This window comes from Acartia tonsa, chromosome 5 (genome assembly GCF_053477335.1).
Source record: "Acartia tonsa isolate MP-2025a chromosome 5, ASM5347733v1, whole genome shotgun sequence".
NCBI lineage: Eukaryota > Metazoa > Arthropoda > Copepoda > Calanoida > Acartiidae > Acartia > Acartia tonsa.
In genome coordinates, this window is record NC_137264.1 from 46,859,336 (window position 1) to 46,885,370 (window position 26,035).

Sequence of the window (26,035 nt, forward strand, 5' to 3'; positions counted from 1 at the left end):
TTTAAGCAAAGCAACTCTATAATCAAGTCTAAAATATGTAAGTATGTCCATAATTATTATCCTGTATCAAGCAGTTTATCAACAAATTTACTTACAATTTTGCTTTGACTCTTATACATTCGCATTCTGATTATTCAGTTCTGACATTATACAAGTGTCCGTTTGTCCTACCGTTTCAGAGCTTCGCTTTTATGGATGTTGTCATCCTTGTTAAAACATGTTTGACATCCATAAAGCTAAAGCTCTAAAAGCAAATGGTAAATCAAAAAACATATCAAAGCTTAATAAGCAGGATCTTAATTAAAAGTGTATATGAACTGTTGCAAAGTTGCATAAATACAGGATTATGTTAAAGGACTTACTTTAATTTCTAGAACTTGATCTTAAATTTGCTTTAAACAAGATGTTATGCCTTGTTATCTAAAAATCAGATTGAAAGGGTAATGTAATTAAACAAACAAAATTGTCAAAAATAAAAAATCAACATATTTTATTTTGACGTACAAACTTCCTGTTCATTGAGTTGCTACGCTTCTTAAATAATACCTTATTGTTACAGGAATCACCACCTACAGTTTGAAATTGATAGGACAATTCTAAATCAACGTAATGTACAAACAGACGGACGCACAGACCCTTATCATAAACAAACTTTGCCTTTAAAAAGATTATTGAAAGTACATCACCAGGCCGGGGTTTGACTAATTAATTATTGCATCGTATTTTAAACAACTTTCATTGTAAAGTAAAATAAACAAGGATGACAACATCCATAAAAGCGAAGCTCTGAAACGGTAGGACAAACGGACATTAACACTTGTAAAATGTCAGAACTGAATAATCAGAATGCGAATGTATAAGAGTCAAAGCAAAATTGTAAGTAAATTTGTTGCTTCGCTTATAATATTGTACTTTGTTGTCCCAGGAATCAGTATACCAAAATCAGACCAATCGGATAATTAGGTCACATACAAATTTGTTGTTAAAAATGTAAAAAAATCAACATGTTTAAAATGGACGTACGGACATTCTGGTAATGATTATAGAGTTGCTACGCTTTCTAACTCGTACCTAACTATTTCAGGAATCACCATGAAAAATTTGAAATCGGTAGGACAATTCTAACATGCCTAAATTAACGAAAAAAGATATTTAAAAAAGTAAAAAATCAACATGTTTAAAATTGACCAATCGGATAATTAGGTCACATACAAATTTGTTGTTAAAAATGTAAAAAAATCAACATGTTTAAAATGGACGTACGGACTTTCTGGTAATGATTATAGAGTTGCTACGCTTTCTAAATCGTACCTAACTACTAAAGGAATCATCATGCAAAATTTGAAATCGATAGGACAATTCTAACATGTCTAAATTAACGAAAATAGCTATCCGTGACGGACGGACGGACCGACCCTAATTATAGAAAAGCTTCGCTTTTAAAAATGTAGAAATAAAAACATAACTGGAAGGTATTAATTTTATGATTTTATTTTATTATTCATGAAAAAATGTCTGTAATTTGATGCTAAACATGATTCAGTATAGCCGATAATTTGGTGTACATCCTTAATGATGAAACACAAAATTACCCTATTGTATATTAAGATTAGTGGTTGAAACGTTTGAACACTCTACTTAGTGAATCAACCAATCAAAAGTCAATAAAGTCCCCAAAGTTGTTTAGCCAAAGAATAAGAAAAGTTATTATAAAACTTTAGGGACTATTGTAATAAACAGCCCATTGTCTTATCTCTCTGCTGAGAACTGGTCCTAATCCAGCGGTTAATCGGTTTCGAAGCCATACTGGAAAATGGATTGTAGAGTTTTAAAAGAAAACCTTTCTATAATCAGGTTCGCTCTGTCCATCTGTACGTCAGTACTGGTTAGTTTTTTTCGTTAATTTAGACATGTTAGAATTGTCCTATCAATTTTAAACACACTACATTATAACAAGTAAGTACGATTTAGAAAGTGTAGCAACTCTATAATTGTTACAAGATCTTAATCATATTTGGAATACTGATTCCTATTACAACATGGGCCAATGTTTTAAGCAAAGCATCTCTTTAATGAAGTCCCATAAATTTATATCCTTATACAGTATCATGACCGATATATTCTATTTATAATACACAAATTTTCGACTTCTGTAGATTACAATTAGTTGTTGAAAAGTTTGGACACTCATCTTAATAAACCAACCAATCAAAATTTAATAAAAGTTCCGCATGTTGTTAAGCCAACGAATAAGAAAACTTTGGGGTATGGTGACATAAACAGCCTGATCTCGCCTCCCTTCCTGGATATTTATATTGTCCTTTTCTTATCTGTCCCATTTTATTATAGGAATTTAATTCATAACATTTTCATTCATTGTTCCATCCCTGTAGCCATATGCCCAGGGAGGAAGGTAACATTGGACTCTAAATTACGATTATAAAAAAATGGATAGTTGGTTTCGAATCAATTCAATAAGTATTTTTAATCCAAAACAAGGGTAATTTTATTTATCATCATTGCCTAATCCCTGAAGATCCCTGAATTATGTCTTACCTCGTATTCTCCTTCAATTTTTAAGTGATCATCTAGAGAATCTAAAACATCATCCGCTTGTAATGAGTTGCGATACTCTTAAGTTAAGTAACAGAAAACCAATGGGGGGGGGGGGGGTTGCAATTTTTGTCTGAGAAGACCCAACAGTGCATCGTAATAAGTTTTGCCTTTTTATGGGTCACGGTATTCCCCCTTCTCTAACTATTTACGCGCGCACTTTTAACATCTTAAGTGATAACACGATGTCAGGTCGAGATTCAAACCTATCACCTCCCAGACAATGAGCGGATGCGCTACGTGTTGAGCCATGATTGCGAGTTTCCCTGAATTGTACACAATATTTAATAACTATATTATCTTATTTGTTGGCCCAGAAGCTTTCGGTACTTATATTGAAGTTTTATTATCGCAGGAACCGAAAGGGATATGACAATGGCCGTTTAATTAATTTACATCCCAAATGATGGTAAACAAAATTAATAGATTACAATTAGAAAAAAAACGTTTAGAAACTATAGTTTATAAACAAACCAATCAAAATTTAATTTAAGTGCTAAAAGTTGTTTTCCCAAAAAATAAGAGAATTATTTTTATAAACTTTGTGGACTTGTTTCACAAGGAGCCCAATGTACCACCCCTCCCTAAAAACGCTCGCTCATTGATCAGTTTTTTGATCGTCCATTGTCTTATTCCTTACGATTCTTGTTAAAAACGAAAATTAAGTTTGAAGTAAATAAGAAAAAAATCATCTATTAAAGCAATGCTTTAAAATAAAAATATTGGCGCTTTCACTTGAAGTACATTGTTGAGCACTGAAACCTTGAATTTTGGTAAGGTTGGGTTAGGTAGTATAAGAAGCAGGGAGAGGGGGGGGGGATGGCATTTTACTTAAATGTTTTATTTATATGATGCATATCTTTGAGCCGACTCTTATGTATCCTGAAAAATATGCATTATTATGTAGACAATGTCCTAGTTAAAACGAAATTTCTAGTATGGCTTTGAAACCGATTAATATCCACTGGATTGGAACCAGTTCTTAGCCACACTGAAAAATTATGTATTTGATCGTATTACAGACAGTTTTCCACGTAAATTAAAATAAAAATCATAAACCTAAAACAAATTTTCCTGGCCTGGGCCACGCGGGGTTAAGAAAACGGGTTTTAATCTTACAATTTTTCATTTTGATATCCATTAGAAATTAGATTGGATTAGTTTTTTTATTGTATCGTATTAAAGACCGCTTTCTGTGGATATTAATATAAAAAATATGAGAATAGAAACAAAACTGGTATTAATTAATTATGGTTGAGAAACGGTTCTAATCCAGCGGATTTTAATCAGTTTTCCTACTGGAATATTAATTTATAGCGTTGCATTATTGTCAGCTTTCCGCGGATATCTTAATGAAAAATAATAAGATTAAAGCTGGTTCAAATTTTATGATTTTTTTAATTTTCGTGGAAAATGGTCTGTAATATGATTCTATCCTTATTTTTCAGTATAGTTGAGAACCGGTTCTAATCCAGCGGATTTTAGTCCGTTTTGAAGCCATACTGGAATAGTTATTTCTCGCATCGTATTATAAACGGCTTTCCGCGGATATAGAATGTACAATTAAAAGATTAAACTAGTTTTTTTAGCCCCGAGGTGCCGAAGGCACGGGCTAAAACACTGGTTTTAATCTTATGATTGTACATTTCTATATTCGTAGAAAGCTGGATATAATACGATGCTAGACATAGTTTTTTCGTATGGATGAGAACCGGTTCCTATCCACCGGATTCGAATGAATACGAGAATAGTTATTTCTCGTATCGTATTATAAACGGCTTTCCGCGGATATAGAATGTACAATTATAAGATTAAAACTAGTTTTTTTAGCCCCGTGGTGCCGAAGGCACCGGCTAAAAAAACTGGTTTTAATCTTATGATTGTAATGTACATTTCTATATTCGTAGAAAACTGGATATAATACGATGCTAGACATAGTTTTTTCGTATGGATGAGAACCGGTTCCTATCCACCAGATTCGAATAAATACGAGAAAATCAATTATACATTTCAAAAGCAAAGCTTCTCTATACTTCGTGTCGGTACGTCCGTTTGTACCCTCATATCGATTAAAAAGTTTGCCTTATAACGAGGTAGCAGAATTTTCGTACATCTATATTGAATTTTAAACCTTTTTGACAAAAAAAAATATATCTTATTAATTTTATTATAGAATACTAATATTTATTAAAACGAGGTACAATGTTATAAGCATCTTTATAAATATGTCTTAACAATGTAAGATGTCCTGGAGCAGTATCATGCTTATTCAGTTATGCCACTCTTATACAATTGTTAATGTTCATTTCAGAGCTTCGATTTTATGGATGTTGACATCCTTGTTTCTCTGATATTTATCAGGGATCTAAATGGATAAGACAATTGCCGATAAATTTAAATACATCCACATTGATGGTAAACATAATTACCCATTCTGTAGATTACAATTAGGGTTGGAAACGTTTGAACACTAAAGATAATAATGATAGATTATTGAATTTTGATTAGTTAAGTTTTCAAACTTGTTTGTAAAAAGGGAATTTTCATCAAAATATCGTCCATTGTCTTAGTCTTTAAGATTCCTAGTTAAAACGAAAATTTAGTTTAAAGTAAAAACAAGAAATATAAATCCATAACTACAATGCTCTAAAACAAAATATTGGCGCTTTCACTCGAAGTACCTTGATGAGCACTGAAACCTTCAATTTTGGGTCAGGTTAGGATAGGTTGTAAGGAGAAGGGGGGTGGCATTTATCTTGAAACGTTTTTAATTTGAGGCACAACTTTGAGCAAATAAAATGAAGTTTTCAACGCATTATTCTAAAAATATTTTTACTCTTACAATTATACATTTTAAAATCCACGAAAAGCTGTTTGGTGTATATAATATGATGCTATAAATAACTATTTTAGTGTGGCTACGAATCTAAGTTTTCCCTCTTGATTTGATAGGTTTTGAGTCAAAATGAAAAAAAGAATATTATATTGTAGAAAAACAGAAATTTACTTCCGCGATAACTGTTTACAATATGCACAATTACAATTATAAAACCACTTTTGTAGATTAAAATAATTGGTGTAAAAGTTTGAACACTGCCTTTTTGTAGACACACCATACCCAGGGATGTAGGGATCATTGAGCAGTAATTTACATTTTTACCCAAGGGGGGAGGGTACATTGGACTATATTTTCAAAGGTACCCAAAGTTTTATTACCATCCTCGCCTATATTTAGCATAAAAACTTTGGGTACTTTTATTTAATTTTGATTGGTTGGTTCCAGACAAGTATTGCCCAATCAATGATTTTAATCTACAATAGGGGTTATTTTATTTTCAGTATGGCTTTGAAAACTATTTATATCCGCAGGTTTAGAACTGGTTCAAAGCCATACTAGACAATTTTATATGAATATTAAAATGAAAAAAAACATAACATCAATACCAGATTTGTAAGCTAAGGACTTCGGCCCCTCAGGGTTAACAAAACCGTAATTAATCTTTTAAATTTACTATCCGCGGAATGCTGTCTATAATACGATGCAATAAATAACTATTATCATCATTGGGGATGTATTTCAATTAAACATTCATTGTCTTATCCCAATTAAAATTGTAACTTTCACTCAGGATACCTTGTTGAGCACTAAATCCTAAAACCTTTGAAATTTAAAGGACAACTCTAACATGCCTAAATTAACGAAAAGGTATTGACAGACATACAGACGTAAACAGATGGACAGACAGACGGAGAGACAGATAGACAAATGGGCAGATTGACGGAAAGACAGACAGACAAACTGACTGACAGACAGACGGACATATACTTTAAAGAATATTAAATTAAAATTATGCATTAAATTAAATTAAAATTGGCACGTCAGAATTTTTCTATCAATTTCAAAATTTGTATGGTGATTCTTGTGGTAGATAGGTAGACTTCAGAAATCGTAGGAACTCTATAATTGTTACCTGAATGTCCGTACGTCCATTGTAAACAGCTAATTTTTGTGTTATATAATTTTTTGATTGATCTGAATTTTTGAAATACTGATTCCTAGGACAACAAAGTATAATTTTGTAAGCGTAGCATCTATAAAAATGTAAGTATGTCCTTAAACATTATTCTGTATCTAAGCAGTTTTTCAACAAATTTACTCAAAATTTGGTTTCATCTTTTAAAAATTTATATTCTGATTATTTAGTTCTGACACTCTAAAAGTGTTAATGTTCATTTATCACACCTTTTCAGAGCTTCGCTTTTATGGATGTTGTCATCCTTGTTTAACTATTTTAACCCCACCTTTTAAATTTTTTTATGAGCAAATCATTTTGATATTTAAATTTCCTTGTTTTAAATTAGTAAATGGCTTAATGTTTGGCTTTATTTCTTAAAACGTTTTTAAGATGCATTTGTTTGAGCAAACAAGGAGGGAGGTTTGTGACATTAATAGTTTGAGTATGGGGAATGTCTTGGTTTAAAACAGGTGTGTTACCTTTGGTGTTACCTTACTTAATACCCTTGGGCGATTGAGCGCGTTACATTGCAATTTAGACACAGAGTAGGTTCAAGGTGGGGTGGAGAGGACTTTTACCCAAAGCGTCACCGAGCCCCTAGAGGTAATACTGGTATAAGGACAAGAATGTTCATAAGAAGAACAGCATTATTTTACTATACTGAATTTAACATGGACAAGCATAAATATAAGTAGAGCAGCAATATTATACAATAGTGATGTTTAAGTAATGTTGAAGTATATTCATAAATAGCGCGGCAAAATTATATTATGCTGTCCCTAGTAATCTCTCCTCGTGGAGTAAGCATGAAAAAAAGTAAATTGCTTACTTAATTGTGCCATTTTTGTGGTAAATTACTGATTTTAACAAGTGCATTCATATCCACAAGTTTGTCAGCAACATTATGATAATCTAAATTTAACCCTTACAGATCGGGCCCCAATTCCCACCTTAATAGATTGGGGGGGGGGGGGGGGGAGTTCATATTGACCCCCCCTCTATCTCGGCCCCTGTTACAGTTAGAGACATAAAAATTTTTTCTGGTGGTTCATGTGTATTTTTAGAGAAAATTACTTTTTCTAGTCATAGCGGTCAGACCGCTCCTTAGCTGCTTATTAGCGGCCAGCCGCTAAATATTAAAACAGCTGTAGAGCAGCCAATTTTGCAGCTAGGATGACCAAATTTTAGGACAAACTTTTAATTTTTCATAACAAAAAAAATACTTTTTTTGATCATTGCCGAAAAATGGCAAATAACGGAAACCGCCATCTTCGGCAGTTACGGCGGTAAAACGGCGGTTGGCTACGCCAATTAATGTTTTTATCTGTATATTGTTGCTCAAGGATTTACCAAAAAAATTTATAGGTCTCTAGCTGTAATATAAGCCACAATATTCATGATATATGTCTGTAGTAAAAGCCGGACAAAAAATGGTCATAAAGTCAGTCAGGGAGCGGTCAAACGGTCATAACACCACTTTTCTCAGAAGGTCATTGATATCTAAGTATTCACCAAAAAAATTTTAGGTTTTCCTTATACACAAAAGTCATAATGTAGAAATTAAGATTTATTTAAATTTTTTTCTAAATTTGGTGCCACCTAACCGACTTTGACCGGACGCCACGACCGACACAGACCAGATATCCTTATAAGATCAACTCTTGCCAACGTATAATTACAAAACTTAAATAGTCATGAAGTCACAACTCTCTATCTTACCTACAAAAAAAATTACATTGAAATAACTAGAGGGGGGATCAATATGACTCCCCCCCCCCCCCCCAATCTGTAAGGGTTGACAAGGACATTAGTAACGCAACATTATTCCTTCTAATGTTAACAAGGACAGTTATATACATATGTAAAACAACAACATTATACTATACTAATTTAAAACAAGGATAAGGATATACATAAGTAGGGCAGAAACATTAAACTATTTAACAAAGTATCCTCATTCCTCTCCCCCTCTGTTTTTAAAAAACTTTCTGAATATAATTGGTTCTTACACAAATAATTTTTTTGTTATTACTCCCTTATCATTTCTATGGCATTGGGGTACCCAAAAATATAGGTACCCTAAAGTTTTTCTGTGTGTGTGTTTTTGTTATGCAGCAAATGCTACAATAATATTTATAATTCAGTACCAAATTTTGCCCTGGATTGTTGGGCTTGTTTTTATAGCTTGTAAGCTCATTTATTTGATTGGATCCACCTGTAAAACTATATAAATTGAATTTTGGGACTTTTCTTCTAGGGGCTAGTGGAACAAAAGATCCCTCAAAACACTAAAAATGTAAGTTCTGAGCTTATTTTTAAAGATATCAATCTGATTTTTTTAGAGAAAACTTTTTTAACATAACTTAACTAATTAACCATTACAGATTTCATTTCGGGACTTCCTTTCTAGAGGCTAGTGGAGCAAAAGACCCCCTCTAAAACTATAAATATGAGTTCTGAGCTTATTTTTAGTTGCAAAGCTATTATATAATTAGTAGTGAAGCTACTCTATTATTTGAAATGTCTATCTGTCTGTCTGTCCATCTGTCCATCTGTCAGAGACAGAAAGGGTGAAACATGATTTTTTCAACTCCTATAAAAGATACAGAGATGAAATTTTTAAGGATAATTATGGTAATAATCTTCATATTTTCACCAAGTTTCATTAAGTTTGCCAATTGTTTGGGGTGCTAGATCAATTCTTACATTTTTAAGGATTTTCAAGGACTTCCAAGCTTTTTTTTGAAAGGAATGGTTATTTCCATTTCAGGTTGTAAATCTTTTTTATTCCCAAAACTTTTAACCTTGGAACTAAAATTTGTGGGTATAAATAATCCCAATAATAGAAAAATGCGTTGAACTTTAAAAACTTAATTTTTTCATCACAATGTGTATAATAAAGGATGAATTCTGACATTTATTTAGCCCCCTTTTCGACATATCTCTTTAGATCTCTGGTAAATTATGCTTTTGAAAATCAAAACTCATTTTGATGAAATTTTATTTTGTTGATATCTTTTTTGTTAATAAAGTTAGGATCATGAAAATATCAATAACCTTACAAGACTCAAAAAAATGCTTTCAACTTAAAACTTATTTTAACTTTTAACTTAAAACTTATGTAAGTTACTTTTTCAAAATTTAGGCTCTTTCTAAAATTTTTTCTTGTGTGGAAATGTTAAGAGATCAAGAACATATGCTACTTTTTTTGATACACTAAGTAATATGGTCTGTAAACCCTAAAAAAATACTTTTTGTGTGTCATTCTGTATGACATAGAAGCTCCACAATGATGTCTTAGTTCCTAAATGCCAATTTTCATTGGGGGTGGGGGTTATCATACCTGTACATCCCTCCCCCCTTAGACATCAGTGCACTTCATTGCTTGTTTTTATATATAATAGCTTTAAATTTTTTTTTGAATAAAAGTCTAATCCCAAATGACAAATACTATATTAGATATTTTACTATTATTAATTTATTCTAAATGTTAATAATAATTCATGAATATTTATTGTAAATATTAAAGAAACATATGTTAGAAAGAGTAGTTTTGTGTATTTCATATCAATATTAAATATATTTTATTTCTAGTAATTTTTTCTCAGGAGTTTACTTCATTGGAGAACAGAGTTGATAAATCAATCAAAATATCATTAGAGTACATTAGAATCACTTCAAAGGCAGATTGTCTCAGTCTGTGGTTAGAGTGGTTTTACTGGAACTTTATAACACAACTTTAAATCAGAAACAGAAGATTGATTTATGCAGAAAACTAGTGAATTTGATTTAAACATCTAATTTGTATAAATTTAAAACAAACTTTCATCAGTCCTTTTTTAAACATGAAAAGAATATAAATTTTGGAATGTATTGTAATACTGTATAATATCATGTAGTTTTATATAATTTGACTTATAAAGTTTTTTTTTACATTAATTATAGGTTCAATTTTTCCAATTTTCATCATGAAAGTAGGAAATAAATCACAAAAAATGGCTTGTTTAAGTAAGGATTTTGTAGCAAAAATGGAAGATTTAAGTAAGGAATTAATCTCAAAAATGGCTTGTTTAAGTAAGAATTTTGTAACAAAAATGGAATATATAAGTGGGAGATTAATTACAAAAATGGCTTGTTTGAGTACGAATTTGTAGCCAAAATGGAAGATATAAGTAGGAATTTAATCACAAAAATAGCTTGTTTAAGTAAGGATTTTGTAACAAAAATGGACGATATAAGTAGGAAGTTAATTACAAAAATGGCTTATTTAAGTAAGGATTTTGCAACCAAAATGGATTATTTAAGTAAGTAATCAACCCCAAAAATGGCTTATTTAAGTAAGGGTTTTGCAACAAAAATAGATGATTAAAGTAAGCAATCAACCCCAAAAATGGCTTAATTAAGTAAGGATTTTGCAACAAAAATGGATGATTTAAGTAAGTACTCAACCCCAAAAATGGCTTATTTAAGTAAGGATTTTGTAGCAAAAATGGATGATTTAAGTAAGCAATCAACCCCAAAAATGGCTTATTTAAGTAAGGATTTTGCAACAAAAATGGATGATTTAAGTAAGTAATCAACCCCAAAAATGGCTTATTTAAGTAAGGGTTTTTCAACAAAAATGGATGATTTAAGTAAGCAATCAACCCCAAAAATGGCTTAATTAAGTAAGGATTTTGCAACAAAAATGGATGATTTAAGTAAGTACTCAACCCCAAAAATGGCTTATTTAAGTAAGCAATCAACCCCAAAAATGGCTTATTTAAGTAAGGATTTTGCAACAAAAATGGATGATTTAAGTAAGTAATCAACCCCAAAAATGGCTTATTTAAGTAAGGGTTTTGCAACAAAAATGGATGATTTAAGTAAGCAATCAACCCCAAAAATGGCTTAATTAAGTAAGGATTTTGCAACAAAAATGGATGATTTAAGTAAGTAATCAACCCCAAAAATGGCTTATTTAAATAAGGATTTTGTAGCAAAAATGGATGATTTAAGTAAGCAATCAACCCCAAAAATGGCTTAATTAAGTAAGGATTTTGCAACAAAAATGGATGATTTAAGTAAGTACTCAACCCCAAAAATGGCTTATTTAAGTAAGGGTTTTGCAGCAAAAATGGATGATTTAAGTAAGCAATCAACCCCAAAAATGGCTTATTTAAGTAAGGATTTTGCAACAAAAATGGATGTTTAAGTAAGTAATCAACCCCAAAAATGGCTTATTTAAGTAAGGGTTTTGCAGCAAAAATGGAGGATTTAAGTAAGCAATCAACCCCAAAAATGGCTTGTTTAAGTAAGGATTTTGTAGCAAAAATGGAAGATATAAGTAGGACATTAATCACAAAAATGGCTTGTTTAAGTAAGGATTTTGTAGCAAAAATGGAAGATATAAGTAAGCAATCAACTACAAATATAGCCTAAATGGCTGAGAAGGGATTAAATTTTGAGGAAAAATAATCCGGATTAAAATCTTAATCTGTAAGACATTTACCTCAAAAGCGTCCGATTTGGCTGATTCTTATCAGCCACCCTTATTTTTGGGGTTTTTTAGGGGTTTATAGGGCAATAATAGTTCTTCAAGTAAGCAATTAACCTACGAAAATGGCTCGTTAGTCCGACATGTCCGATTTAAGTAAGCCACTTTTGTTGTAAAGTGCGGACTTTCCCGATGTGAGCACGTCCTACTTAAATCTGACAAAAATGCTTATATAAGCACAAAAAAAGGTAAATTGCTGAGACAGAGATTACTAGGGTTGACTATTTTTTAAATTTGTTGCGACGAATTTATATTATAAATCTATTTTATATTTAGACAACAGACTCGTTGGTACAGACAGACAGATAGACAGAAACAATCATTTACTAAGTATATTTGCGATAACTTTTATTTAATGAAATCTTCCAATTTTTAACCTGTACAAAACGGCCTGCTTAATTGCTTCAAGATCCATGTAAGATCTATATAGGAAATAAATGTCTATAAAGGAGCTCAAGTTTTCCAAGGACTATTCGTTGAAAACTCATAGTGCTCCAATAATCCATAATAAACTCTCATTGCCCAGAACGATAAGACCCATTATTTTACTTTATTAAAAACAAATTCATTTTTTTCATTTCATGTTGCTATTTACATTATAATGAAGTATTTAATTTCTAATCATAAAAAAGAAAATTTAAATTTATGATATAATAAATTTAAGAAAACTCTGTTTTAAAAGAATTCGATTGTGGCGACACTTTGTGTGTTCAAATATTGAACTAAAATTGTAATCATATAATAAACCCTTTGGTGATGGTAATGTAAAGAAAAAAATATAATTTAAAAGATCTTTTTAAGATCATTTAAATTATTAAATATTTACTTCCGTTTAAATAGTAATGCCGGGTGAGGAAAATAGATTTATTGAGAAATAGATATGCATATAGAAAAATAGCCAATAGGGAGATAGTTATATCGAGCCAACTCTAGTTCTTATATATAGAGAGAAATTAAATGACTAACCCTATTGCTTAAAGTTTTGAGAAAAGAAATATCTAAAGGAACCCTACAAGAAAAAGGACACCGATCTAACTGCTGAAATACTGCCACACGTGGACCCAATACCCCAAATTTGAAGCCTTCAGCTAATCCAAATTACTTGCAACCTAACTTTTTGCAAAAAAAAAATAAGCTTATAATTTTGTTTCTAGGTAACGTAATTTAACATTGAAATTTCTATCATTATCAATGAAAACTATTAAAATTTTCTTATACCTAAAATGTCATTTTGAAATGCCTATAACTTTTTTGTTGTTGAAGCTAAAGTTTTCAAATTTAATTTGGGCTATTAGGTCTACTTGTGGCAGTTTTTCAGCAGTTAGATTGGTGTATTTCTTGCAGGGGTCCTTTAGATATTCATTTCTCATCATTTGATACCAATCTATTGAATAATAAGGTTCAAACCAGATAAAACATTTCTTTATACTGAAACATATTTTTTCTCATGTTTTTTTCCAGCACAAAAAAAAAGTTTTCTACATAAAATAAATGGTTTTCATGGGTAAAAAAAATTAAATTGTCATAAAATCAAAATAAATTTTATTTCATTTAAGTAGCTATGTTTAGTGCCCTAGGAAAATGGGGATAGATTTAACCGCTTTTGGCTTACCTATTCTATTGACGTCTTAGTAGAGGTAAAGAGAAAGGGAAGGGGGAAAGAAACTCCCTAGAAAAGAGATAGAGAATTTCGTATTTCATGACGCCAATAGAATAGGTAAGCCAAAAGCAGTGACATTTTTTCCCATTTTGCTAGGTCACTATAGACATCTACTTTATTCAATTATGTAATATAGATTCCAGATATCTGATCCAAATATTCCTGACATCCTGACATATACAGAAAAGGCTGCTTCTGATCCAAAAAGAAAGGTAGGCACAGACAAAAATCATTATTTTCCATATATAATTTTCTCCTACTTTTCTTGAATTAAATATAACTGAAATATAATCTATAATACAAAGTAGAACGATGTCTGTCTGTCCGTCTGTCTGTCTGTCCGTCTGTCTGTCCCTTAAGATCTCGGTAACCACTGAACCGATCGGATTCTACTCTTCAGGGTATATACCTATTGATCCTGTGGTGGTTTTAAGCTATTTTCTTGGGGGGTGGGACACCCCCAACCCCCCCCCCTAAAAACCAAAAAATCCCCCCCCACATTTTTTTTTTTTTTTTTTTTTTTTTTTTTTAACGAATTTCGCCTTAATTTTTTTTTATCACCTCTTGGGGCAAAGCCCCTAGAGGCTAGGGGCGAAGCCGCTAGTAATAAATAAATCAATAGCCAAATGCTATATTTATGTAGTGTTTACTAGGTTTTTTTTTGTTGGGGGTCGACCCACCCCCCTTTACCCCATTTTTTATTTTATGTTGGGAGGTAATTTATTCTTGGGTGTGATTTCTTTTAGGAGGGTGGTGGTACCCTCCCCCAAAATAGTTATAAACCTTATAAACTTATAGACCTATGAGAAGCTACCCTATTAAGGTAAACCTGATCGGTTCAGCGGTTAGCGAGATCCTTCGGTACAGACAAACAAAAAAACAGATACAAACAGACATCTTGTTACTTTATTATAAGGGTATAATTGCTTTATCTGCGTAGGTTACCTTCGTTGACCTGGTACCTGGACGCTTGTACAACATTACTATGTGGACAGTTTCTGCAGATGTCGAGTCCAAATCTGAGCACAGACAAGAACGGTTACATCCCCAGCCAATTTCTTATATCAATGCCACTGATATTACTCTAAATGTAAGTTCTAGTTAAGCAATTTTTCATATTTTACAATTGGTACCCCATAAGCCTGCCCCTTTAAGGGATCTTGGACAAAGCAGCCCCAAACAAAGTAGCCTCGGACAAAGTAGTCTCTAGGACAAAGTAGCCTTGTGACATTTACTTAAGAAAAGTAGCTCCTAAGAATTTTGTCGATTTACAAAAAATGGTTGGTAATTCAATTTTTAATATTTTTTTTACAGTTTTTTGGTAAGATTAGGTTAGGTTATATGCTAGGGGGCCGAGCGCCCGTGGCTAGGCAGGCTAGGGGGCCGAGCTCTGCGGCAATGATTATTATTATCAGTTGAGGCTATTTTCCTTTGGAGTCTACTTTGTCCGGAGGCTACTTAGTCCGAGGCTACTTTGTCCTAAAGGCTACTTTGTCCACAGGCTACTTTTTGCGAGGCTACTTTGTCCGGAGGCTAGTTTGTGCAAGGCTACTTTTTCCAAGATCCCCCTTTAAGCATATATATATGAAACAAAAATAGAAATATTTTTATAAAAATATACAGAGGTTAATTTTTTTAGGGTTGTGGGGTCTCATCCCCAACAAAATAGCTTAAAACCACCATAGGACCCAAAGATTAAAGCCCAATTGGTTCAGAGGTTCAGGTTTTTAGCTTTACTCAGATGGACAGACATTGTTCTAATTTGTATTATCATAGTAAATCATTCTCTTTGTATAGGAATTTTTCTGCCCAGATTTGATGATTTATATTTATTTTTTTTTATTTCCAGGAAATTTCTTTAATTTGGGACCCGCCTCACGGAGATTTTGATTCATTTGAAATTCTATATCAAGATGATGAAGACAGGCTTATACAAAAATATACAACTACAAATTCTATAACAGTTGGAGGCCTTACACCTCATTGGTAACATTTAAATTTTTCCTCATTGAATTTTTAATTATTATTTTTCGCATTAGAGACAGCTTTTCATGGATATTGAAATGAAAAATTATAAGATTAAAACCAGTCTTATTAGCAAAATTAGTATCAATTTTATGATCTTTAGTCTAATTTATTTGCGTGGAAATTGCCTGTAATATTTAGATATTATTTAATGTTAATTCTTAAATATTTTAATGATTTTAGGAATTATACCTTCGTTGTGATAACAATATCTGGTGATGAGCTAAATTTGAGAAGACAATCAACAACATTTAGTGCCAATTTTACTACAGAGGTTAAATAACAGATTTATTATATGTTTTAATTGTATAGGTATGCTTGTATATAGGATCAATATATGTTTAAATTATATTTACTATTTTACTTTATTGTCTAGAAATTTATTTTAATAAATAATTGTTGTTTTTAGTAGCGAAGCTACTCTATAATTCACTTTGTCTTTCCGTCCGTCCGTCCGTCAGTCAGTCAGTTCTTAACACTATGGAGAAACGTGATTTTCTCGGCTCCTATGAAAGAAAGACAATAAAAAATTTATGTTTTTGTCCATCTGTCTGTTACCTCGGCCGGGTGCTTGGTCGATTCCTAGATTTTTACATTTTTGTAATTTTCTTGTCTCCTTTTCAAGACAGACGACTGAAACTTTTTTGTGATTGAACAAATTTACACTCTACATATTTCAATCAAGTTTTATTAAGATATGCCCTTTATAAGGTTTTGTGACATACTCTAAAGATTAAATTTTCCAGATGTCTATGCACAATTTTTGAGCTTCGCTACTTATGTATGTTGTCATCCTTGTTAAACTTATAACCAAACAGGTGTAAAAACGTCGTTTATGAAGAGTAAACAAAACAAAAAATTGTAGCACTAAAAAAGAGTCTGTCCATACGTCCGTCCGTCCGGAACGGTTAACTATTTACTAATTTAGTCATGTTAGTATTGTCTTATCGAGTTCAAACTTGGCATAGTTATTCCTATTGTAGTTAGTTTGTAACAACTCTATAATCATTACCAGAATACGTTCATTAAAAACAAGCTGATTTTTAACCTTTTTAACAACTAATTTCTGTATGTTATAATTATCCTATTCTACTGATCTTTAAAATACTGATTCCTTTGACCACAAGGTACATTGTTATAAACTAAGCATCTCTATAATCAAGTCTTACAAGTATGTGAAAAAAAATCGGAAATGATTTATAAAAATTTCCGTAGTTTTAAATCTAATAAATGAGAGAATGTGTTCATAAAGCATGTTTAATTTACATTCTATGTCCTATTCTTTCCTCTATATTTGAAGAAAAATAATTTTAAACTCAAAAATTGTTTTTAAGCCTGGAGATCTGGAGAAACATCAGATTGTAAAGAAAGAACTGCCTGCTCTTCTGCTCCCTATTAACTTTGATATTGAACCAGAAGAGATACTTGCTATGTCCACCAAAGAAGAAAATCAAGGCTCATTATTACTATCCTAGAAAACGTGCCCACAAAATACAGGTCACAAGTAAGTACACATAAAATAGATTGACAGTAACGAAAATTGATCATATCAAGGAGCCGCAGTTCCAAGTACATATATGTAGTAGTCCCTCACCTTTTCTGTAAGATTTGTAGAGTAGCTTCGCTCTCAGTTCAAGTAAATGATTGTTTATCTGTTTACCACCCAAAAAGAGGTGGATCCAAACTTTGTATTGAATTTATTATTCTATTTTGTTGTTTTGAAATAACGGTTTCTAATTTTACTGCTAATGTTGTTATTCACCTTTATGAGGGTGTTATGCTCTTGCCTACCCTGTCCCTCAGGACAGAGATAGACATCTATTAAACTACCGTAATTTACTTATGTTTTGCATATTCTTATAATTTTACCTATGATCTATAATGTATTAGATGTAAGTAGTTAGTTATTTGCCCACCGCTGATCAATATACATTTAACCTGAACTTACTTGGTTTATGATTCCATATATCAGCGTAGCTGATCTATAATTTGTGACTGTACGTCCGTCTCCCCGTGCTTTTTATTCAAAGAACTGGAGCGGCTGTCCATAGGGACAATATTAGACATACATTAATTGCTGTTTAAGAAAGACAGACGAGAAATAGCAAGGAGAGAGATAATAGGAAGATAGGAAAGGGGAGGATGAGAAAAAAGGGAAGGGGATGATAAAATAAAAGGTATTGTAACAAAAAAGACAACATCCTTAAAAGCAAAGCTCTGAAATTGTAGGACAAACAAACATTACCACTAGTATAGTTTCAGAACTGAATAAGCAGAATATGATTCATGAATATAAAGTCGACATAAACTCATTTACATGATACTGTAAGAAAATACTTATATCTTTAAGATTTGATAATAGACACGCTTGATTTATAACAATGTACCTTGTTATACTAGGAATCAGTATTCCAAAAATCAGATAAATAGTATAATTATATAACATAAACATAAATTGCAGTCATGAAGGTTAGATATAAACATGATTTAGGTGGACTTCTGGTAACGATCATAGAACTGCTACACTTCCTAAAATAATAGGACAATTTTAACATTTCTAAATTAGCAAGAAGAGCTGACTGCTACGGACGGACAGCCGGACTTTTTTATTACAATTTCCTTGATCTAATTTTTTTTTGTACAGGTTGACACCCTCTCCCACCTTATATCCAGTGACAAACCTGCAGAAGTTATCATTTCGGTCCAATAAGTTAGAATTTTGTGATATTAACAAAACCTTATGAAAAAGTTGTTAAAATATTGTAAAACTAGTGGCTACACCCCTAAAGACCTCTAGTGACACTTTAAATGGTTTTTTTTTGTTTTTAAATAATACGATACTTTTAATATTACGATACCTATCTATGTTGCTTTCAAGTCTCTACAATACCTTGCTATGTTGCATTCAAGTCTCTTTAGGTAAAAAAAATTGCCTTTTTGTGATTTATAATGGGAGGGTTTTGGTACCCTCCCCAAAAATAGTTTTAAACCTTTCTGGGACCTATGAGAAGCTACCCTGTTAAGGAGAGCCCGATCGGTTCAGCAGTTAGCGAGATCCTTCGGTACACACAAACAGATAGACAAACAGACATCCTGTTACTTTATTATAAGGATTGTGTTATATTGCTATCCTTCTATATTTGTTAGCAAAATTGTGGGAAATAATCCATGTCAAAATTCCCGCAATGAAGTAATTTGCAAATTGCAAGCAGTCTTTAATTGTTCTTTTTAAAAGCGAAGCTTTTCTATAATTAGGGTAGTAGTAGTAGTAGTAGTAGATTTATTTTCCAATATAAAAAAAGACAATAAAATAATATACGATAAAATAAGCATAAGTATATTTATAATTATAGAATTTCATATTTGTGTTGCTTCTGCAGTTACATTGGCAGCTAAGATGTCGCGTGAGCGGTGTTGTCTCTAGCTGTTGAAAAAAAGGCAACTTCTATGGTTTCTGAAGCAAGAAAAATGTACATATGTACATTTATATCAGGTCCCGTTTTCCCGCGTGCAGCTTTGTAGTTCCCCCCTTTATTAACTTGAATTGTGTATTTTTAAAAAAGAAAAAAATTTAGTACTGAAGACCTTTCAGTCGAAAGAAAAAAATTAAAAATGAAGAAAAAAATAAAAAAACATTAAATTTTTAAAGGTTTAGATGGCATACAGGGCAGAGTAGTCTTGAACATTCAATATTAATAGAATCAATTAGATGTACTTTAAGTTTTTTTTTAAATTGAATTTTACTGGCTAAATTTTTGATAATTTGGCAATCAAAATCATTCCAAATTATAGGAAAATTACAGTATGGCAATCTTTTTAAAAGCCCAATTCTAAATCTAGAAATTCTAAAATCAAGATTGTTTCTTAATTGATAATTATCATTAAATTCTTCATTAGTTTCCCAAGTGTTCAAAAAAGATCTTGGTAAATTATTCATTTTGTAACTATGCATAAATTGTAATTGAAAATATTTGACAAGCAAATCAAATGGTAAAATATTTAGTCTTTTAAACAAAGGAGAAGTGTGAGCATTATACTTAGAGTTCATGATACATCTAATGGCCATCTTTTGCTTATTTATAATTGGTTTTAAGTTGGCAGAGGCAGCAGTAGAATATATAAGAATTCCATATACAAGATGGCTATGAAAAAGTGAGTGATATAAAGAAATCATTGATGTTTTATCAAGTATTTTTTTTGATCTTCTAAGAATAAATAATGCTTTTGAGAGCTTTAGACTCAATTGTTCAATGTGATATTTAAAATTTAAATTAGGATCAAAGTAAATACCAAGAAATTTAATGGCAGGAATATCACTAGAATTATTAACATAATCAAGTTTTTTAACTAGAGCATCATTGTAATTTGAACAATTAGGATCATTTTCATCTATAACTAGGTTGATATCGTCCCAGGGTATATTTTGTCCCTGGGTGTGAAAAATAGTAAATTTAGTTTTAACTGGATGTAAAGACATTCCATTAGCCCGAAACCATTGAGAAATTTTTCGAAGTTCAATATTTACAAAATTGACAAGATCATTAAGATTTTTTCCTGAAGCTAGGATAGTTGTGTCATCACAGAATAATAACATAGATAGTAAAGTTGATCTTGGAAGATCATTAAAGAAGATCAAGAATAATATGGGGCCTAAAATACTTCCTTGCGGTACACCACTATCTACTATGAGTAAGGAAGATTTGTCTTGGCCTATTTGAACAAATTGTTGACGTTCAGTCAAGTAGTTTTTGAACCATGTTAAAATGTTTCCATTAATACCTATTTTGCTTAATTTATTTAATAACAATCTTATTGGAACCATGTCAAATGCTTTGGTTAAATCACAAAATATTCCAATGGTAAACTCCTTATTATTAATAGCCTCAGTGATTTTATTAAGTAAATGAATCATGGGATGGATTGTTGAGTGTTTTTTTTGAAATCCAAATTGGTTTTTGTCTATTATGTTATTAGACAATAAAAAACTACTGAGATGATTACATACAATTTTTTCTAGTAATTTACCAAAGAGAGAAATTAAAGAGATAGGCCTATAATTATTTGTTTCATCTAGAGAGCCACTTTTAAAGACAGGGTGTACCTTAGAAATTTTTAATTTTTGGGGTACTATTCCTGTCGCTAGAGATCTATTAAAAATATGACAAAGAGGAAAAGAGATTAATTCTATGATGTTTTTCATGAAATGGGATGAAAGATCCATATAATCACAACTTTTTTTATCTTTTAAATCCTTAAATGCTTCAATGACTTGATTAGGGGTAATTCGGGGTATTTGAAAGTTTAAATTTAATGGCTCAATGTAATCATCTGGAGGCTTATCTGTAGGAGTTATAGTTTCTTTAATTTTATCAGCTATTGAAGAAAAATGCTTATTAAACTCTTCTGCTATGAGTTTATTATCTTTTACAATGTTACCATTGATATTTAGATTGGAAGGTAAACTAGAAGTTTTAGTTTTAATACCTGCAGCTTCTCTAATAGTCTGCCAAACATTTTTTAAATCACCTTGGTGTTTTTGAATTTCTTGCTGATAATATAATTTTTTCATTTTTTTCAAGAGTTTGTTATATAAATTTTTATAAGTTTTGTAAATATTATGATCTTCAATGGTTCGGCTTTTAGAATAAATTTTAGACAATTCATCTTTTCTTAATCTTGAAGTTAAAAGACCAAGAGACATCCAAGGTTCAATTTTGTGTACATTACGATTAAACCTTTTTTCTTTCTCTTCAAAAACAATGTTAAAAAGATCAAAGAATTTGTTATGAAACAAATCATAACTTAAATTTGCATCATTTTCTTGAATAACATCAGCAAAGCTTAATTGAGAGAGTAAAGATTTAAAGGAATTTATATTAGCTTCAGAGTAATCTCTATATTTAAAAGTTTTTGGAATTGGGCGTTTTTTCTTAGAAGATAAAATATGAAAAATAGGAAAATGATCACTTAAATACATTGTTAATATTCCTGATTTGTATTCATTACTTATATAGTTTGTCCAACAATGATCTATAAGTGTTGCTCTATTTTGTGATATTCTAGTTGGATGGTTTATAAGTTGGATAAATCCACATGCAAATAATTTATCTATGAACTCTAAGGTTTTAGGATGGTCCTTAAATCGAATTAAATCACAATTAAAGTCACCAACCAGGTAGACTTTTTGATTAAGTGTTGATAATTGATCTAAAATGTTACTTAAAATGTCTAAAAATGAATTAAATTGCTCTGAAGGAGTTGATCCATTAGTTGTGGAGGGTGAACGATAAATATTTCCTAGTATAAAACTATTTTTTTCCGTCCGTCCGAGATAGTTAGCTTTTATTCGTTAATTTAGGCATGTTAGAATTGTCCTATCGATTTCAAACTTTGTATGGTGATTCCTGTAGTAGTTAGGTACGATTTAGAAAGCGCAGCAACTCTATAATCGTTACCAGAATGTCCGTACGTCCATTTTAAACATGTTGTTTTTTTTACTTTTTAAATAACAATTTTTTATGTGTTGAAATTATCCGATTGATCTGATTTTTTGATTACTGATTCCTATTACAATAAGGTTCAATATTCTTAGCAAAGCATCTCTATAATCAAGTATTAAAAATGTCAGTATTTCCTTAAACAGAATTCTGTATTTAAGAAGTTTTGCAACAAATTTACGTATAATTTTGTCAAACCTTATATTTTCATGTTTTCTATATTCAGTTCTGACACTCAACAAAAGTTAATGTTTGTCTGTAATATCGTTTCAGAGCTTCGCTTTTATGGATGTTGTCATCCTTGTTACGATAATGAATCCAAGGAACATTTTACCATGAACTGCCCCAGATCCTATCTTTAAAATTAGGTATGATAGGGGTTCACCCATTCATATATTCATACAAAATATAGATTTAAATTTTTGCCTTCTTAGACTTTGGGTACTACAAGTTTTAAAAGAAAATAGTAGTTTTTTATCAAAATTATATTTTTAGGTTCAAAATCAAAATTTACACTGTTTTAACCTATTTTTAAATGGGGGGTCAAAATTATACTAGGTCAACTGTAGAATCAGACTGCATAGCCTAAATTTTAATTCAGCCCCCGATTAACTTTTTTGGGGGAAGTAAAAAATTAATTTTCACTGTTGCTTGGGACATTTTTGTCTAGAGCAAAAGGGTCTTTTGGTTTGGGGTTAAATTGTTGCTTACAGAAAAATTTTATATAACTCACTTTTATATTAATACAAAAAAAAACATTACTCTGTTCAATGGAAATATTGTTTTTCCTAAAACAATTAATAGCATTGAAAAATCTATCATAATACAATAAAACACATAATGCTAAGAACCAACCAATAAGAAATCTTGTTTTCTTTACATTTCAGAAAGACTGTTTTCACAAAGTGACTTATTTCCTATGTAGTTAAATAATTTTTATTTAATTAAAATGAAAATAAAAGTTTTTAAAAAATAAGTTTTAATAATCTTAATATATATCATATTTGTATATATATGACAAAAATAAATTTGTTGTATTGTATAATACATTTATTATCATCTTACAAATTTAACCCTTTACTGCCAATTTTTATTTGTTTTAGATAAGTGATAGAACACAAACACGTTAATGTTAATTCATTGATATATTGTAAAGAATAAATTTTTTAATGAATTTTGATAGATGAATCAAAAGGCGTAATTTTACTCTATACCAGAATACAAAATTTATGAAACAAAACACTCTTAAAGCTATGAATCTTACCCCAATAAAAAAAGACCTTTTGCTCTGAACAAAAATGTCCAAAGCAACAGTAAAAATTAATTTTTAAATTCCCCCAAAAAGGTAATCTGTGGCTTAATTCAAATTCAGGCTCTGCAGTCTGATTCTACTGGTGTCATAGTATACTTTTGATAGGAGTGGGGACAAAACACCTAATTTAAAAATACCTAACTTAAAAATGCCTAATTTTATAAATGTCTAATGTGACAAAACACCTAATTTATAAATACCTAATTTAAAAATGTCTAATTTAAAAATACCTAATTTTAAAAATGCCTAATGTGACAAAACACCTAATTTTAAAAATGCCTAATTTTATAAACAACTAACTATAAATACCTAAGTTTAAAAATACCTAATTTTAAAATACCTAATTTAAAAAAAAGCCTAATTTTAAGCATATCTTAAAACTGTTGTTGAATATATTAAACCGGCGGCTACTCCCCCTTGAGTCTGCTAGGGGCAATTGCAGTGCAGAGGGGAATTCAATTAGTCTGGAGGGGGGGGGGGGGGGAGGGGTTACGACCCCCATTCAAAATTTCAATATATAGTTTGAAATAGAAAACTGGATGGATGGACCGACCCTAATTATAGAAAAAGCTTCGCTTTTCAAAATAAAATTTTATGATAAGTTTGTGGCACCTCACATGAGAAATAGATTAATTAGTAAAATCAAAGGTTGAAGGACAAAGAAAATGAATTTTATTTTTAATAAAGTAGCCATATCGTCGCTTTCTTGGGGTATGATAATTGACCATCCCCCATTTTAGTTCTAGTTTTATAAAGAAATATTGAAGAAATATAAAAAAAACAGGGGGAGGGGGGGGGGATTTTTCAAAGTGCGATTTCTCATTGGAAGGTGTTGGTAACCTCCCCAAAAGCGTTGTAAACCTTCCCATGACCTACGGGAAGCTTCATTGTAAAGATGAACCATATTGGTTCAATGATTAGCGAGATCCTTCAGCAAGATCAATCAGCCAATTGGATTAATGTTATCAAATTTTTAAGTATTTTAGTGAAAAAAATAGATATTTTAGAATTAGGCATTGTTAAATTAGGCGTTTAGATAGTTTAGAATTAGGTATTTTTAAATTAGGCGTTTTTAAAATTAGACATTTTTAAAATTAGGTATTTTTAGTTAGGCATTTTTAGTTAGGCGTTTTTAAATTAGGCATTTATAAATTAGGTATTTATAAATTAGGTGTTTTTAATGTAGGTTTTTTTAACATTAGGTATTTTTAAACTTAGGTGTTTTTAGTTAGGCATTTTTAGTTAGGCATTTTTAAATTAGGTGTTTTGTTCCCACTCCCTTTTGATATACCTTTTAAAAATAGGTTAAAAACAGTTTAATGCGATATTGATTTTTTATTTCTTTAAAACTAAATTCATGTACTTACAATCTGAAAACAAAAACACTGTTCAATTATTTATTGAAAAAGACAAAGGGATAACATAATTTAGGGTAATATACATATACATTGCAATTATATCAAATATTTTTCAATGCTTTAGTAAAATGAAGTAGCATATTCTTCAACAAACTATAATAGTAACACATCCAAACCAGGTACAAACCTCATTTTTGCACTCAACACTGACACCCCATCCTGCAACCTTAGCGCTGACCCCACCAACCCCAAACTCCACTCCCGTGTCAACATTCAAACCTATGTTGGCCCCTACGTTAACGTTTTTGCCCAGATCAACATTTCCATTGACAGCATCGACTCCTGCTTCAAACCCAGCTTTTACTCCACCAGCCCCTGCTCCAACCCCTCCTTCAAGTCTTCCGTGACCAACATTGACCTCAACTTTATCATTGTCATAATTGTAACCTGTGGCATCCACACCTGCCTCTATTATGACACCTCCAGGTCCAGCCTGAGCCTCTGCTTTAGCTGATGCTCTTCCAGCCTCATGATTGCCCTTCTTGTGAGCTGCAGCTCCTGCCTCAGCTCCAGCACTGTATACTCCATTGTTGTGGTTAGAGGCTTGAGCTCCTGCCCAGGCTCTTTCATCCTTGGTCTTGGTTTCAGTCTTCTCTGTTTTCTTATTTTCATCTCCCTCAACTGCCTCATGAATACTAAAGAAAGTAGATATATGTAAATGAAGTCTTAAATTTAATTTTATTATGAGCTTTGACCTTTTGTTAAAACAAGAATAGTACATTAAGCTATCAAAATTATTGATTGTTATAAATGCCTTTACTTCCTTTACTACATTTAAACAATTAACCATATTAATAATTTATATGAAGTTTTAAAACAAACAATTCATAGTCCTGAAAATATTAGTATCCCCAGCATAAAACAGTATTCAATTAAATATATTCCTTAAGATTTATATTACAAAGATGTAATTAAAAATTTTTAGCTGAAATTTTCTTAAAGATGTTCACATATATTT

General features: G+C 31.2%; 2 protein-coding genes across 2 annotated transcripts in view; both read left to right on the plus strand.

The window, feature by feature from the left end:
- LOC145319656 (tyrosine-protein phosphatase 10D-like) overlaps window positions 1–12,571 on the plus strand; it is a 32,793-nt gene extending 20,222 nt beyond the window's left edge. The window contains exon 8 of the mRNA XM_080161933.1: window positions 12,442–12,571. Coding sequence (XP_080018059.1) covers window positions 12,442–12,474 — 33 coding nt within the window. The 3' untranslated portion in view covers window positions 12,475–12,571. The remainder of the gene's footprint in view (window positions 1–12,441) is intronic.
- Window positions 12,572–13,877: 1,306 nt separating this feature from the next.
- On the plus strand, window positions 13,878–16,201 carry LOC145319657 (tyrosine-protein phosphatase 10D-like). The gene is made up of 4 exons (XM_080161934.1): window positions 13,878–14,037; window positions 14,766–14,915; window positions 15,675–15,811; window positions 16,034–16,201. The coding sequence occupies exons 2-4, from the start codon at window positions 14,811–14,813 to the stop codon at window positions 16,131–16,133; spliced, it is 342 nt and encodes a 113-aa protein (XP_080018060.1). The 5' UTR covers window positions 13,878–14,037; window positions 14,766–14,810; the 3' UTR covers window positions 16,134–16,201.
- Window positions 16,202–26,035: the final 9,834 nt, after the last annotated feature.